At 40.8% G+C, this 17,044-nt stretch overlaps 1 protein-coding gene across 1 annotated transcript in view; it reads left to right on the forward strand.

Annotated features, from left to right (window-relative positions):
* Nucleotides 1–17,044, forward strand: part of HIP1 (huntingtin interacting protein 1) — a gene marked incomplete at its 5' end in the record, with an annotated part of 70,139 nt that overhangs the window by 17,934 nt on the left and 35,161 nt on the right. Inside the window, one exon of the mRNA XM_083352296.1 lies at nt 16,560–16,623. Within this exon, the coding sequence (XP_083208422.1) occupies nt 16,560–16,623 (64 nt within the window). The remainder of the gene's footprint in view (nt 1–16,559; nt 16,624–17,044) is intronic.

Genomic DNA, 17,044 nt, shown 5'->3' on the forward strand with positions numbered 1-17,044 from the left:
GCGGTTTCAGTAAATTTTGATTCCTGGCTATTAGAAGAAATGGTGTTTTTTTCTGTTATCAGCAGCCTCACTACTTGTTTTTGTTGAGAGGAATGCAAATTGATACTTAATGAAAAGGATGGTAGAAGTCTTCTGCTTTTAACATTTTGTTACTTCTGTGTGTTTGTGTGCATTCACATCGATTAATAATGAGTTGAGGACTACCTGTAATGGTTATCTCTCTCATTTGCCTTTCTAGTTCTTCCTGAAATATAGTGGAGTGTTTTGTAAACCTGATTTTAAGGAAAGTTACCCAAATGCATTACACATTTGCAAGGAAAAATTACTCCTGGATCAGACTGCCCATTTAAAATGAAAGGATATTTTTTTAAAAGCAAAATAAGTCATTTTTAGGAATTGTTTAATAGTTTTTCCTATTTTCTGTTGTATAAGGTGAGCCACCAGAATTGTGAATTTGAAGCATTTTTTTCTGGATTTTATATTGCTTTTGCATTCTAAATACAGTATACTTTGGATGCAGACGTTGGTCTTTGGGCCTTCCGACGAAGGAGGTTTTGCCAATAATTTTATTCTTAGCTGTAGAGAAATAAATAATGGTATTTGTGGCTCTCTGTGTTTAGACCTTTCACTACAATTTCTTGGCATATTCTTAGTTCTTCATTCATATGAGATGGTTCTTCCTTCTCAGTTTTGATTGCAGGAAAGTCTCAACTAAAAAGAAATTTCATGCCTGCTTTTCATTTGCTCCTCTGTTTCCACGTTGACAGTGGCCAAATCCATTAGCTACATTCATTCATTGTGCCAATATGACCTGTATAGGTCATAAGCAATGTGAATAAACTAGTTTGTGCCTGAGTGTGATATATTCTACTCAGAGTTTGAATACTTTTCTGTTCTCTCTTAAAATAGGGTTCCATTAACCCAAACTGATCCTACTCTTTTAAATCAGTTGCTGTGAAGACTTGATAAGGATGTGCTATCTATCTTGGTTTTTCCCCTTGGTGTATGGTATTGTGAAAAATGTTTATCTTAAGAACAGTACTGCAAAGTTTTCAGCTACAGGTGGGTACTTCTCTGTACAGACTAACAACTGTTGTTTAGAACTGAAAGGAGGACAGAGAGAAGACTGGTAACTTTTTCCAACACCGTTGATCTGCAGCTGCTGCTTTTCTTTGTAAATTCAGCCATGGATGAAATTGCAGAGGAGGACATGTCCCTTACATTTGATCTGAAATTATCTATCTGTCTAATTATACACAGCCAGTTCTATCAAGGCTACAGTAAGTGTAGGCAAATTTGTGAGGTAGTAAGAGAAAGAAGATTCATATAACCGCAGGCAAAAAGATGGTGCAGCTTTTTTTTTTTAACATTTAAGAGAAAGGTTGCAAGGAAACAATTTTCTCTTCCTTTGCTTCATCCATTCTATAACCTTTACCATTCCTTAGATTGGAAAGAATCTGGCTACTTAGTCCTCTTCCTTGAGGGAAAGAAAAAGACTTGACTCTTATTTCCTTATCTCATAACTGACAAAGGATAACATACCGGAATTGGAAGTGATTTGAAAGTTTTTCCTTTTTTGTTTCCCCTTAAGAGTAGCGAGAAACAAGTATTATTGTTTGAGAAGAGGTTTTCCTGTAATTTTTGCAGATTAGCAACTCTACAGTGATAAATGAATGATTTGGGACTGTTTGCATGTTCTTATTGGGTCAGTTGCTAACAAGACTAAATCTATATGATATAGTGAATATTTCAGAGAAGAGATCAATGCATTAATGCAGGGGTGTCAAACTCAATTTCATTGAGGGTCGCATCAGCATTGCGGTTGCCCTCAGAGGGCCGGGTGGGTATGGCCAGGGTGGGCGTGGCCTACTGGGTGGGCGTGGCTAGAGTGCATATGGCCTGCTGGGTAGGCATGGCCAGCTCTACATCGTTCGCATCAAGGGTGCCTATGGGGGCCTGGGCAAGAGTGGGACAGATCTGAGGGTCTCTGGCAGAAGGAGGGTCTCTGGGCCAGGGCCAAGGCAGTGGGGGCCGTTCCCTCACTGTTTCCAGGATGGTTTCGCGGGCCGCATGAAACCACTTCGCGGGCTGGATCTGGTTCCCGGGCCTTGTGTTTGACATGTCTGCATTAATGGCTTATAATTTCAAAAGTAAGTTCCAAGTTTCTAAAAACTCTCTCTCTCTCTCTCTCTCTCTGTGTGTATTGCTCTTTCTCAGCAGTTTGAAGCAGTTTATATGTCGTTTACAGGCAACAGTCCTGTTTATCTGCCAATCATTTTTCATTCAAATAAGTGTGCCAGTGGCTTAGAATCTGACAGTTACACAGCCTATTCACAAGCTTGATTCCTAACACTCTGGTGCTGTCTTATTTCAAGATGTGGTGCTGCTGCTTAGAGATGTGAAATATGCCTCTGACACATTTGTTTAACCATGAATGCAAAGTTCCACCAGAATATACAGTAACTCAAGAATTTTTTTGTATTGGAAAGCTAAGGTAACTAGGCTTTTTGTCCTTTTGGTAGTTTGTGCAAAATTTGAGTTTGTGCTGCTGCTGAAATAGCACCATTGTTTTTAATATCTGCTGGTAAAATCTTAGCTTTTGTGATTTTTATTATTTTTAATAATTGTTTTAGGTTTTATAATCTTACTGTTTGCTGCCCAGAATAACCTTTTCATGAGATAGGCCATATACATTTGATGGATAATTAATTAAACATTGAGATGTTTCTTCATAAAATAAGCCTCCTATATAATGTTTTGGATCAGCCTGTACTGAGATGAGATTTTTTTGCTTCTATTTCTGGAGGAGTTGGCTGTTGGCCAATTGAGATTTAATTGTGAAGGAAATTGCATATCCACCCAAACCCCCATTCAACTCCGCTTGGCGTGGGCACTGTGGAAGCTTTCTGCTCTTGTTCAGTGTTATTTGGACAATTTGTTCCTGTTTGCTGCACATTGCAGCTTCCAGCTATGCTTTTTCAATAAAGAAAATTTGAGGTGGGGGATGTTGTTGAATACCCTAATACTTTAGTTAAATAATCAAGTTGGGGTTGGCAGATATAGTCTTTTATGAATATATACTCTGTATTACTCTTTCTCTAGATCCAGCTGGCTTCAGAGCTGTTGAAGCTTTTTAGCTGCTTTAAGCTTATGGAATCATAGTGTGTTTCAACAACTCTCTCTTCTGAATAATAAGCACAAATGTATATACTTCTATCTTCCCTTTGATACACGTATTTTTGGTTGTGACTTACAGATTCATACAGTGTACATACAAAACAATCTAAATTTTCAAAGGCTTTTCTTTTGTGTAAGGCATTTCCCCCCCTTTTAGCTTTTTTATTAACTTGTTCTAGTTATGACTTGCTGACTATTTCTGCTTGAAATAATTTTCAGGTATTGACTTTGTGGATAGAAGATTTATTAATTTAGGCTTTAAAGACTGACTAAAAAGTGAAATGCTTATAGTCAGAATAAATGAAGCCATGTATTGTAAAAGCATCTGTAATAAATATGTGCTCTCTAGAAGATACCAAAAAACAGAAGATCTTACATTCCCCCCTCTGTGTGTGTGTGTGTGTGTGTGTGTGGGTATGAATTAACATATTCTACATATTACAAGTCACTCAAGATTTAATCATCCTTTTGTACATTCACGTAAATTCAAGTAATTTCTTATTTGCAAGGTGGAAATTCTATAGAATTATATGCTGCAGGATGGTAATAATGGAAATATGTTTTTAAAGAAAGATTAAAAATAGATTGTGTAATTTGTCTCATTGGCAGAATTTTATTTACTAGATTGTGAGAATAAATAGAGGAAGCAGGCTTCCCAAATTCAGGGGGGAGGAGAGGAGGGCTAGTTCCTAGATCCAATTTGTTTTTGTTAGAGGTAAAATATTATATAAAATACTTATTTCAAATCTCCCAGTAGCAATTCTCATGTATTAAAAATAGCACCCCAAACTTTTAGACAAAAATATTAAAAGATCCAACATACGAAATTGTACTGAATTTACTTGACATATACAAAAATCATATTATTTTGGCCAGACTGAGAGCTTTAATTCTTTCCTGTCACTTCTAGATTTTTTTGGGGGGGGTGGGGGGTGGGGGAAGAGAATGACTTAGCATTTGATGAGGGAGAGGAAGTAGAAATAAGCAGCCATATGCAATTTTTGCAAGACTGCTTTTGCAATCAAGTAGGAAATCTATGCAGATGGGAGCAGAGGAACTTTAGGGCATTGAATCTGTCACTGCAGTACAAAAAATTGCATTTAGTATTTAGCAGGAGTGTAGGTCCAAATCGTTATGTAAAGTTCAGTGGAATAAGAGGAATTAGCCCCTGGGAGTTTTCTCAGTGTGAAGACAAGAAACCTGCCTCTTTAATCACAAGTGCTTTTTTTCACAATTCTGCTCTGTGCTGCTACAAAATTCTGGCTACCTATCCTTATTTCAGTTTTCATCTAGTAACTTTGAAGAATCTTTCATACATTTCTGTGCTTAGTCAAACTCAGTTTACAATGAGATTTACAAGTAAAATCCAATGAGCCTTTTTCAGATTTGCAGCTGTGCATGAAATCGATGTTGGTACTTAGGGTTAGCGGTTGCAGTTGTTTTATTCAGATGACATGAACAACATTCTGTTTTCATCACGAAAGTGAAGGCTTTCGCTGGTGAAGTGAGGACAGTGCTATATTGGGAGTAAGGATGCCGATCCAAAACGATCATTAAAGCATCTAGGCCTGATGGAGCTTTGCCCGAGGCTCCCTCCCTTCAAGCTTCAGAGGCCATGGAATTTGATGGGCGCGAAGGGGCGTGTTGGAAAGAGGCGGGAATGACTACTTGACGGTCAAACATTTCAGCGCCTTTCCTGACGACAACCGAGACCGTTCGGCTAATTTACATGGTTGTGAAAGAAGCGTATTTGCTGCGACAGAGCATTTAACGGGACGGGGGAAAGAAGGGATTACCCTTCGGACGCTCCGAAACCCGACAGAGTCACGCGCGCAGGACCTCTCTGAGGAAGCCTCAGCGCCCATGAGCGGCGCAAGCCCCCCCCTCCCCCGTTTCCCGCCAGCCAGCGGCCATCCGTTTGCGTGCCAAGTGGTTAATGTCGCTGAGGCGGCAGCGTTAAACAGTGAGCCGCTCTGGCGATCCCTCCAGGCAGGAAAATCCTCCCTCTCCCGCGGGCGCAGCAAATAAAAAATAAAAATCTCCTCCTCCCTCCTTCCGCTGGTTTTGTGACGGGCCTCGCCCGGCTCTGGCTTCTGCACGGTGCCTTTGTGCCGCCTGAGCATCTGCTCGGAGGAGCCCTCCCTACCCTTCGAGGGAGGAGGGAGGAGGCTCGGGCTGGGCGGGAGCGCCGGCGCCTTTTGTCATTCAGAGCACACAGGCAGACGCGTCCGCGCTCGCTCCGGCGCTGCGCCTGGCGAGGCGTCGCAATCCAGCTGCCGTGGAGGGTCTCTTCCCGGTCGCCCGCACGCACGCCACCTTCCCACTGCCTCTCTGGAAGTCCTGGTCCTGAGGAAAGAGCTTGGCGGAGGGGCCGAAGATGCCTATCCCAGCGCTGCGGTAGGAAGATTGCGAGAGAGACCCGCCCCGCCAGCCGGGGAGGCGCGGAACGGCGGGACCCGGGCGACAGCAGCCCTCCCACCATGGAGGTGGGCAAGATGGTAAGGCTAGGGGCATGGCCCAGGAGAAGGGCATTCTGTAACGGTCCTAGAGGACTAGTGGCCACGGAGCGGGGGCATATGGCGTTTGAACTCGCCCCGCCTGTGCAGGTGGCTGATCTCGGGATGCTCTCCCTAGCGGGGCATAGGCAGGAGCTCTGAAAAGGAGGCAGGTCAGCTCAGCTGGCTACAGGATTCCTAGCTGAGCCTCCTTTTCCTAGAAAGTCGGGAACCCTCCGCAGCTGTTCCTTTGGGGCTCGGGACCAAATGCAGGAAACCCGCTGAAGCGCTCTCCTTTCTGTTTGTTGGCACTGGAGAAGGGACTTGCGAGCTCGTCGCTTCCCTTCCATTTTCCGGAGAGAGTTCGAGGGAGGTGCTTCAGCCAGGGCTGAGATCACTCACCGTTTTTAATTCCTCTCCTTCCCTGTAGCATTTTTCTCTCGCTAAACGCCAGACTGGCTTTTTTTTCTCTATACAAGAAGGATCCTCCTGGTTGAATACCTTACCCATAATCATTCCTGGTGCATCCACTATCATCCTTTCTCACTCGTTTTGCCAATGGACTTTGGCTAGAGTGGGAAGAGCATTTATCAGATAGATGGATGGATGGATGGATGGATGGATGGACGGACGGACGGACGGACGGACAGACAGACAGACAGACAGACATGGAAAGGCATGAAGTTTGTAAGAAGTTTGCAATTTGTTTCTGCAATGGAAGAATGCCTGCTGTGGAAAAGAGAGGGAATATTTTCTTCTCTATATCCCCAAGCTAGAACCATGTCAGGCCAGTGCTGATTTTGGGACACAACATGCAAGTACAGGTATTGAGATCTCCCTACCCTCCCTAAGAAGAAATGGGAGGAGAGTCCTGCTGCAGCTTTCTGCAAAGATTGGAGCTGCTGTTTTAAAGGCTCTCAGAGACTTCTTGGGTTTGTGGCAAAAAGAGTGGGGGTGGGGCACAGGAATAATTTTCTCTCTTGCAATCATAGCACATAAACGGGAGGAATCAGAACTGCTCAAGCAACAAAAAGAAGGCAGGTTTTATAACACTGAGGGCCAGCATGTGGTCCATCACAGTATACATGAATTGTAAAGATTACTGATTGGTTGTTAGTGACATCATACTATTGTGGTTATTAAAACTTTACTCCTAATTAATATTTTAAGGATGGATAGTACACCATGGTGTTGACCAGGCAGAGAGTGTCTTGGTTAAAGCTGAATGAAAGTGAGTTGCTGGCATGGTAGCTTCAATGGATTATCTTGGGCAAAAAACCTGATGCATTAAGAGGAAGTGGAGCTAATGGAAAAGCACTGTGCTTCATATTGTTCTTGCACATTCTGATATTTTCAAAAGGCAAAAATACTTATATAATGAAGATAGACCTGAATATCTGATACTTTCTGGATATTCTGCTATAGTTCAGTAATGTTTCCTTCTGACTATCTGTATAATAGTAGCAATATCAATGTAATTCTCTTAAAGCAATGATCTTTATTGGAAAGACAAACTCCATCTAGTCCTGATACTCAATATAAATTTTTAACTTTATAAAGTCTAGGTGCAAGCTGCAGGTTTTTGGATTTGGGGATTCTGATAAAAAAAAGCAGGTGGATCCTATAAGCTGACATCATAATGTAACACATGAACTTACCTTAGCAACAGAAAGTCACTTGACTAATAGGATGTTGCAGTGTGTGAGATCTTTTGCAATGAAAATGTATTTGCCAGAAATATATTACTAGTACTTTTTCTTTCCTAGGTATTGATTTAATATGTATATGGACATAATGAGGAGAATGTATGTTTTTGATTTAATAACTGGATATTATTTGAAATGGAGATAATACCTCATTTACCTATTCAGGATTTCCTAGTTAGCATCAATACCTTAAAAACTAAGGAACAAAAATAGATGGCTGGCTTGTCAATGAAATCTCCTTAGCATCACAGCCTTAATCAGAGGGAGTTTAATGGGCAACTGGAAATAATAACCTTTAAATGATCATAGCTAGAATGTAATCAGATTTAGACAAGGTATTTTATTTATATTTATATGGCCACCCAACTCATGGGACTTCAGGCAGCATAACCAACGACAATTTAAAACCTCAAAAAGCAAAACAAAACCCAACCCCCTCTGCCCTGCAGGTATGACAAACAAAATAGTACAAGCAACTTGGTCTGCTCTGTATCAATGCAGGGGCCCCAAGCCTACTGATAGAATCATGTCTTCAGAGCTTTTCAGAAAAGTAGCAAGGGGGGGAGGCAGAGGAGAAATCATATCCCCTGGGGCAGGGGTCAGCAACCTGAAACAGTGAAAGAGCCACTCGGAACCGGTTCCCTCACAAAAGGAAAAACTGGGAGCCGCAAAAAATGTGTGCGCATGTGTGTACATGCGCACATGCGCAGAACAGGGTTTAACTGAAGAGTGGAGGCAAGGCGAGATATGCACCTACCCTGCATATTTGAATTGATTGGTTGAACTTTTTTAGTCCCACTTTTTCTTTTTTTGGACTGCACATGGCAGAGGACTGGGAGCCGCAGGAGACGGCTGAAAGAGCCCTGTGCCCTGGGGAATGATGTTCCACATGGAGGGAGCCAATACAGAAAAGGCCCTTTTTCTTGATCCTTTCAGATGTACTCCCTTAATAGATAGGACAATATGCCCTGTCTTCCCATTCTTGTGGGCCAGGTAGATGTAACTGGGAAGAGGCGATCCTTCAGATAACCTGACCCCAAGCTATGTAGGGCTTTAAAGGTGATAACTAGACCTTGAATTATACGTGGAAGCAAATAGGCAATCAATGCAACTCCTGCAGCAGAAGTAACACATGCTCAAATTTAGGCAAAACTGTGCAGCTTGCTCCATTTTTGAGCCCACTGAAGCTTCCAAATGCTCTTCAAGGGCAGCACTGTGTAGTGTATATTACAATAGTCCAAACAGGAGATGACCAGAGCATGAGTGACTATGAGAAGGGCCCATTGATCCAGGAATTGGATGTAAGTGCTCATAACATGCTAGTGCTGACAATTTTAATCCTTCATTCTATGATAATTTTAATCGTTCGTTCTATGCTCAGTAGCATTTAATACCATTATTGAGAAGTTAATACTAAATCTTCAGATTAGGAGCCCTGAATCTCAAAGGTTGAAATAAATATGGGAGGTGCTTTCTTTAACTGCATTTTTTCCCTTAAATTTACCATAGTCTGGATGAAGCAGGATGTAAACAGTTGGAAAAAGGGGAAAAAACAGGTATAAGGCTAGATTTCTTTTGCTTTAATATATAGTAGTAGAAAAGTAAAAGAGCAAAAATAGTATAATACATATAAAAAACAGCTCAGTTTTAAACACAGCATTGGACCTTAATCACATGGAGTAATATTGATTAGTCCTTCCATTACATCAATAAAGGACCAATTTATAAATAGAAAGTGAATCCATATCATCAACCCAGCCTTGTAAATATAAGGTAGTACTGTCCATCAGATAGAGGGCTTCATCCTGACATCCTTCCTACATCTGGCCATACTTGTCAAATAATCCTAGTCTTCAACCCTTTTGAAGAATTTTGTTGACAGGATTGGGGCAAGGAGCCAAGAGGAAATGAAGTATCCAGATTTCGTTCAATCAGAATTTAGGCCTGGGCATGAGATGGAGACTGTATTGACTTCTTAGTGACCTCCTGTACATTATTGCCTACCAACAGTAGGTAGTTCTACACCTTTTCTATGGGCCATTGTAGTCGATAATTATGGCGCAGGAGAAATTGGTGTGTAATGCAGTTACCTGTACTTTATCACTTTTTTCCGTTGGTTTTTTTTTTTTTTGCTTTTGTTATCAGGTTTTTGACACCTTGCTAGGCAACTGGTGGTACTTGAGTATTGCCATATTCTAAAAGTGATACAATCGGTGAAAAGGTTGAAAAGCCCTGTTCTACAGCATGTACACAAAGGAATGAAGTTCTAGTATAGGAAACAAAACTTCAGTCATATATGTCAAAAGTTTCCTTCAGTTTATTTTCTTCAACAAATTGTTTCACTGAGAAAATAAGGAAGCAATGTGTTACTGAGTTTATTTAGAAAAATAATCCCAGCTGAAATTAACTTAGAGAAAGAAAAATAATAATTAAAACTTTTATGCTAGGTTTTGAACAAGCAAACTGCTGTTTGTAAGATAAGTGTCATAACTATTGTGTTGTTATAGCATTCCTGGTAAAAGTAGCTCTGGAAGATGCTTAATAACAAATGCCATTGACTCAGTTGAGGATGTATTCCTGTTTCTATAAAGTAGGCAATGAACTGTTGGGTTTAGTCCAAAGTGAAGTAAAATGCATCAGTCCAAACAGACAGGAGTGCTTGAGGCAAGGTGGGGTGAGAGTGGGGACACTTTAAAACTGTAGTGGAAAAACACATTTGTAACAGGAAGAATAAGTACATAGCAGTGTCCATTTCTGTTCTTCAAAAATAATTACTGGCCCATCCTGTCAAAGGGGCAATTGGGCTGTGCAGATAAGCAAGCATTCAATCTTCTCTTTTCAGAGCTAAATATTTCCAATTCTTTCAGCCTCTTATATCAATCATATAAGAGCTACTTTGTGTCTGAATAAATTGCATTGGATTAACTGGACTATTTCTACTTAAATTAGGTGTTACTAACTTTTCTCTTTCTGTTGCGCTTGGGCAGGATCGGGAGCATTTCTAAAGGGAAGAAGGGGAAAGATTGATGTTTACAAAATTATATTTTAGGGAATTGCTGCATCTTTGAGATGATTTGGAAGTTAAAGCTGTATATCATCAACACCATCCTTGTTTGGTTTCATTGCGTTTTCTAAGTTTGCTTTTCTTCCTGCAGACATTTCATTACCAGGCTTGGTAACATCATTGGTGCATAAGAATGCAAAGTTTGGTGGCTGTTTATCTATGGTAAACTATCCCTCTGTGATGTGAGCTAAGCCTGAATGAAAGAGGAGATCCTGAGGATGTGGGGCCTCTTGCATATGGCAAAGACTGGAGGTGCCTGGTGGTGGGGGTGGATTGTGTACACAAAGAGCTCAATACTTATCAACCTTACTCTCTGGCACATGATGAATATTCATTCCATTACTCAAGTTTAGTTTAAAGGGTATTAATATAATGTTTAGGTTTTCATGTCTGCTTTGATATATAGTTTTTTTTAAATGTCCCTTTTAGATTATTTCATTGAGATATAATGTCTGTCCTGGAAATATTTTTTATAAAAAATGATTACCAAAGAATTTGCTTATACTGGCTTTTATAATCAGATCTGGAACATAATAAACACTTTTCCAGATATTAATATCATAAAATCTGCATCCATGCTAGTATTTTGTTTTTTTTCCTTCTGTCAGTTATATTGTAAACTGGGCCAGAAATATTCAGGCTGAACAGTTGGACAAATACTGTATGGTCTATATGTCTCAGCTCTAGATGAATTGTTGTGTGGGCAAGCATTATTATTTGAGAGTACAGGGACATGTAATCTAAGGCTTCAGGAATACCAATACCCTCTCGTTTTTCAGCCTACGGACAGTTCTCCTAACATAAAATCAGTAATCATTTCCCATCAATTTGAGGCAGAAAACATAAAATATCATACATATAAAAGCATCAGAATGGGTAAAATAGAGTTTTGTTTTGTTTTGTTTAAAAAAAGCTATCAAAATCTCCAGTGGAAAAATACAAGAAACGCCTTACTTTATTAGTACGTGTGAATGTCTACCTCTCATTATAGCTCTCAAACACTCTCAATAATGTTCATACTGCCTCCAAAAGGTTTCCTACATCACATTAGAAAGTTGGAAGAATAAAGAAGCATCCAGTTTACCATGCATTTGCACTGTATTGCTCTTAACAGCCCAGTTATTAACCAAGCTGTCTACAGCTTGTGAGTCACTCAAATTTGGCATTGGGGAGAAAAAAAATCTTCCTTTTGCAGGATTGGAATTGTCATTTGTTCTTTGATTAAGACCATTTTATAATTTAAGTGTACCTTCTGTTAATTTGCTTGGACAGTTGGAAAGATGGCAGAAAGGACCTGAGTGGTACTGAAATGAAACTTGGAAGTATAACCAAGCTAGAACTGAAGAGTAGTCCTCTACAACTGAGGTTCCACAGCCTCATTTCTTAATAATTTAGATACACTGTATTCTATAAAAGGAAGCAGTGTTCACTGTTTATTATCCCTGAACTGCAGGTTCCCCCTTCCTATTTCTGAGTCTACAGACATCCTCAGAAGATGTAATTAGCAGACCCAAAGTTGTGTGCTTCTAAATTTTAGCTGTGGCCAATCAGTTATGAGTTTAATGTTTGTGTAGAGCCAGTGGTAAATGTGTCCCTCCTTAGCCCAACTGTGTCTAATTTTCAGCTTAAGAGTTCAGGAGCATGAATTGGCAAGTAAGCCATACAGTAGGACTGGGGTAGGCAACTTTTGGATGGCTGAGGCACATTTTCTTTTCATTTGGCAGCCAATTGGGTAGGTGGCTAGGCAATGGTTTGGTGATGCAGATGGTTGGGTTTATCCTTCTAAATGTTATTAGTATCTGAAAGTCAGCAGGAAATTGCACCTCATTTTATTACTGCTTTGCCACTGAAATTTTCAGGGGGTTCAGAGCAGTAAAAAAGGGGGGGTTGGATTTCCATGAAATATACTTGGCTCCCCTCTAAGATTCAGGAGCGAGCTTTTATTTGGGTCCAGAGTTGCATGTCAAAGTATGCACATGGTATGCCTAGAAACTCAAAAAGATTTCAATCCAACAATTTTTTGCAGATCTTATAATTAATAATAGCAAAGCTTCAAGACATTTCTGTTAAGAGAAAGAGGCAAAGTGCTGGCATTTTGACAGCAGAGATTTCCATATTTGTCTTATACTAGGATCTCTTATATGGCTTTACTCTGTTTAGGGGAGATAATTGAAGAGAAGTAGCAATATTTAGTGCTTGGTTTTCTATTGCTATTATAGCTGGTGAAGGGAAGGGCACATGTGTGTCACCAAGCAGGCAACATATTGCATGTTGCAGCTGATAATTGCCTTTTTGGATTGACTGTTTCCCTCCTTTGTGAGTTATGGAAGCTTTCAACCCTGAGAATGTCCAGTTCTGTATACAAATATAGAAAAGAGAAGGCTGAGCTCTTCAGCTGGTACAAACAGGAAGGAAATGAGGCTTCAAAAGTGGGCCTTGCACCCCCTAGTCTCTCCCCCAGTTGAGTCAGAGAAATCTCATTCACAACTCTGCAGCTGTGATTAGAATTCCTCCAAAGGAAAGCTTTTTCGGAGTTGCATTTTTGCAGTATTGGCTGTCCACTTGGTCCGCCAGTGCAACTTCCTTTTTCCTTCCTTCCTTCCCTCCCCCTCCAATTGATAATGTTCCTTTGTAAAATGTCAGGGGAGGTTTAAATACCTCATAACAAGGCAAAGGATCAAGGATCTCTGTGGTTTTAAAAAGAGAACTTGATGACTTTCCAAAGAGTTTAAATCTAGACTCCACTTGGCAGAGCCAGGAAGAAAAACATTCTTAGCTTCCTAAGAGGCAGGATCCGGTTCTCAAATATTGCAAATGCCCAAGGGAATGTTTCAGATTCCCTGCAGAAGCACAGTGGCCCAGCATTAGAAGTGCTTTCATTAAATGTTTTAGTTTTTCAGTTTTCCTTCTTGTGGTTATGTGTTAAAATAAGAAAGATTTTTATAATGTTCACTTTGGATTTCTGAGTCATGACTATTTTTTCCCCTATGACAGAATCCTAGAAGTTTATAAAAAAGGGTGGGGAAACTACCCTTCATTCTACTTACTTGGTTGTAAATTAATCAATTATTAATCTTTCCACTTCCTCCTCAGTTTATAACCACCTTTGTTGTCGGTCCCATATTAAAATCATTTTTGAGTATCCCAAAACAAAAGACTGCATCTCCCAGCACAAGAATAGGACATGATGGTCCTGATACTCTACTTTCGTCATTTCCTGAGGCCTTTTGTTTTGGGTCATTCAGGATGGATTCTCCATATAGCTTATAGCAGGACTTTTCAACCTTTTCACCCATTGTACCACTTTTAGGATATGGAAACATCCAAGTACCACCAGTCGCCTGGCAAGTTGTCAAAAACTTGATGGGAAAAAAAAGGAAAGGAAAAAAGTGATGAAGTACAGGTAGTCCTCGACTTGCAACAGTTTGCTTTGTGACTATTCGAAGTTACAATGGCACTGAAAAAAGTGCCCCCAAGCCACAGCCGAGCAAGACACCTGCCTGCCCGCCCGACGGCGCTCTTCCTCTTGTCCGAGGTTTTCATTGTTGTGAGCATTTCTGTTGAGGATTGGCAGCAGGGGTGGGGTGGGGGGTGTTTGGTTTTTATTCCCCCCTGTCTGCTGGGTGGTTGCAGAGAGGTTTTGTCACTTCACATGACCCTGGGACACTGTGACTGTCATAAATACGAATCAGTTGCAAAGCATCTGAATGTAAATCACAAGACCCTGGGGATGCTGCAACATTCCAGCTGATCGGCACTTCTGGGCTCAGCAGAAGCACTGGGATCAGCACTGAGCTCCAGCTGGAGCCTGGCGCTGTTCCTGGCGCTTCCGCTGAGCCCTGACAGCCCTGCAGCTCCAGCCGTCTCTCGCTCAGGCTTGACACCAGTTCAGCTCATTCCCCTCCCCCGCTTCTACTTTTCTAGGATGGTTGTGTACCATGTGCCAGGTGCCAATGTACCAGAGGTGGTACCCATACCCAGTGCTTTTTTTGTAAAAGAAAAAGGTGCCGGAACTCACACATGTCATACAACCCACCTTGCCTACCCTACAAGGTTCCATCCAAAAAAGGTGCCGGAACTCCGTTCTGAGCGTTCTATGAGAAAAAAAGCCCTGCCCATACCCCTGGTTGAAAAACTTTGGCCTAGCAAGGTGTCAAAAACTTGATGACCAAAAAAAAAAATGGAAAAAAGTGATAAATTACAGATGGTCCTCACCCCACTTTAATATTCCTCTCTTCTCTCACCTCCTTTAATATCCTCTCACCCTCAGCAGGACCCAGGCAATGCCTTGCGCAGCTCCAGCTGAATCTCTGCCTGTGTGAGGCCGCCTGCCACCCCCAATCAGCTGAAGCTGCGCATGCCGATCCTGGGCTCTCAGTAGGACCCAGGCAACGTGCAGTTCCAGCTGACTTTCCCACAAGCCTGTGCGGCGCTGCTGCCACTTCACCTCATCCACTTTTACACATTTTTTTTACATTTTTTTACAGTGCTGTTCAACCCGTCGTACGCGTACCACCTGCCAGGTGCCAACGTACCACTAGTGGTACACATACCATTGATTGAAAAGCCCTGGCTTATAGCACAGGACATAATAAATAAAGACATTTTAAAAGCAGTTAAGTGTTGTAGCAATAAAATGATGATGTAAACCGTGTTATGCACATGGATACGGTCAATGTTATCTGCCCTTTTGTCTCCTTAAGATGCCATTTTCTCTATGGAAATCTGTTTTAGGATTTATATTATGTTTTCCTTAAATGGCAGGGAACCATGCCATTTAAAAAAAAAAATCTTGGCTAACAACTGCTTAGGATCTATAAAAGGAAATTTCAGTTGCTGCTTGTTGTCTTAGTTCTTCTGTTCACCAGCTATGGCATAAATGGATGAACAGTATGTTTTGATTCAATTTAGCAGCAGGAGATATTGAGGCTTGGGAGTCCATTTGACCCTAGACTACATCCTACTGTTCTGTGAACTGAAACAGTAGATATCCAATGTGACAATAGGATGTTTTTTTAAAAAATGCTGCTTTTTTTTTACCAAAGATGAAAGCAAGCTATATACTTCCTTTTATGATATCCAAATGTGGAGTGAGGTAATGGACAATGCTGAGTCATTTGGGGTGACAGCCTTAGTTCACTTTACCTGGATACAAAGATGGCAAAACATATAATTACTCCTGTGTTGTTTATCTCCATCAAGAAACCTCACAAATGGAGTTGTTTTCTAATTGTTGAAATTACTTGTTTTTTCTAGGAGCTATATACACTAGTGAAAAATGTCCCTCCATTCCATTTTTGTAAAATGGTAAGCCACTTTAAAGTGATTATGAGACTGTCCCCAGGTCTCCTGCAGGAGGTTTCTTAATGGAGATGGCTACTAATGAATAAAAAAAAATCTATTAAAATGAAGTTGTAGTATTTTATAAAGGCAGTTCTTTGGAACTGCTTTCAGTTGTGTTTAAGCCAAAACCTGCTGGCTTACATATAAGCAAAATTGAGAGTCTTTCTATCCTATCTCAATATAGTTCTCTTTTCACCCAATTCCTTGCCTTCTATTGGCAGTTTTCAGCACATCATTGGACTACGAGTAGGTGAGCAGGTCTTCCTACATATTATGGTAGCTAAATAGACCAGGGCAACTTACTATCTGGTTCTCCCTCTTAAACATGCCATAAAAGTGAAGTTGGTGTCAGTTGGTTGTCATGCTGCATCCCCAAAATGTTGGTATTGATACTCATTCATCAATTTATGAACCAAACAAAACTAACTTTATGTTTATAACAAGTGGAAAATAAGGGGCTACAAATTAACAAACTTGAAAGAGTTAGAGCAATAATTACTATCTGCCTCTGTGCTCTTGTACCAAACAAGATGGACTGATTTTGCCTTCTTCCAGCATAGGAATTCTTTTTTATTTTGACTGGAGTTTTTGCATTGTTTTAAGCAAACATTTCTTGGCAGTTGCTAAATATGGCAACCCACAGTTGCTTCCCAAAAATGTGTCCAGGAATTTGCAGATTGAGTGCTTGCTGTGGAGATGGGCTTCTGTCTTGATAGGATCACATTTTTTCCAATAACATTTGTCTCCTCTTCCTTCTCTCTCCCTCTTTTAAAGACTGTCAGCATCAACAAGGCCATTAATGCTCAGGAAGTTGCTGTCAAAGAGAAACATGCCAGAAATATCCTTTTAAAATTAGAGCTCTGGAAAAAGAATGGTGAAGCTGGAAAGGTGGGGTATATCTGCTTGGAGTCATATTCCATCATGACGTGTCTGTGATGGACTGGAATGAAATACCTGCATTGTAGTATGAATAGGAGCTTGCTTCTAACTTTTTCTTTGTAAAAAACAGTACATGCTGTGACAGTGTGCCCCCCCCCACATGAGCAAGATTTGAGTTTTAAGACAAGTACCATTTGAAACATCTGGCATGCCTTTGCTCCGGTTTTCAAGGTCCCAGTAAGCAAGCTTTGTAGGGCCATAATGGAGTAAACATGCTGTCAGCTGTTGGTAGAAGAGGTTGACGATATTTGGTTCACTATGTGCAATTGTTTTACATAGTTCCATTCATCCCATAGTTGCACATGGGCTTAATTGCTGCT

This window comes from Vipera ursinii (genome assembly GCF_947247035.1).
Source record: "Vipera ursinii genome assembly, chromosome: 1".
Taxonomy (NCBI): Eukaryota; Metazoa; Chordata; class Lepidosauria; order Squamata; family Viperidae; genus Vipera; species Vipera ursinii.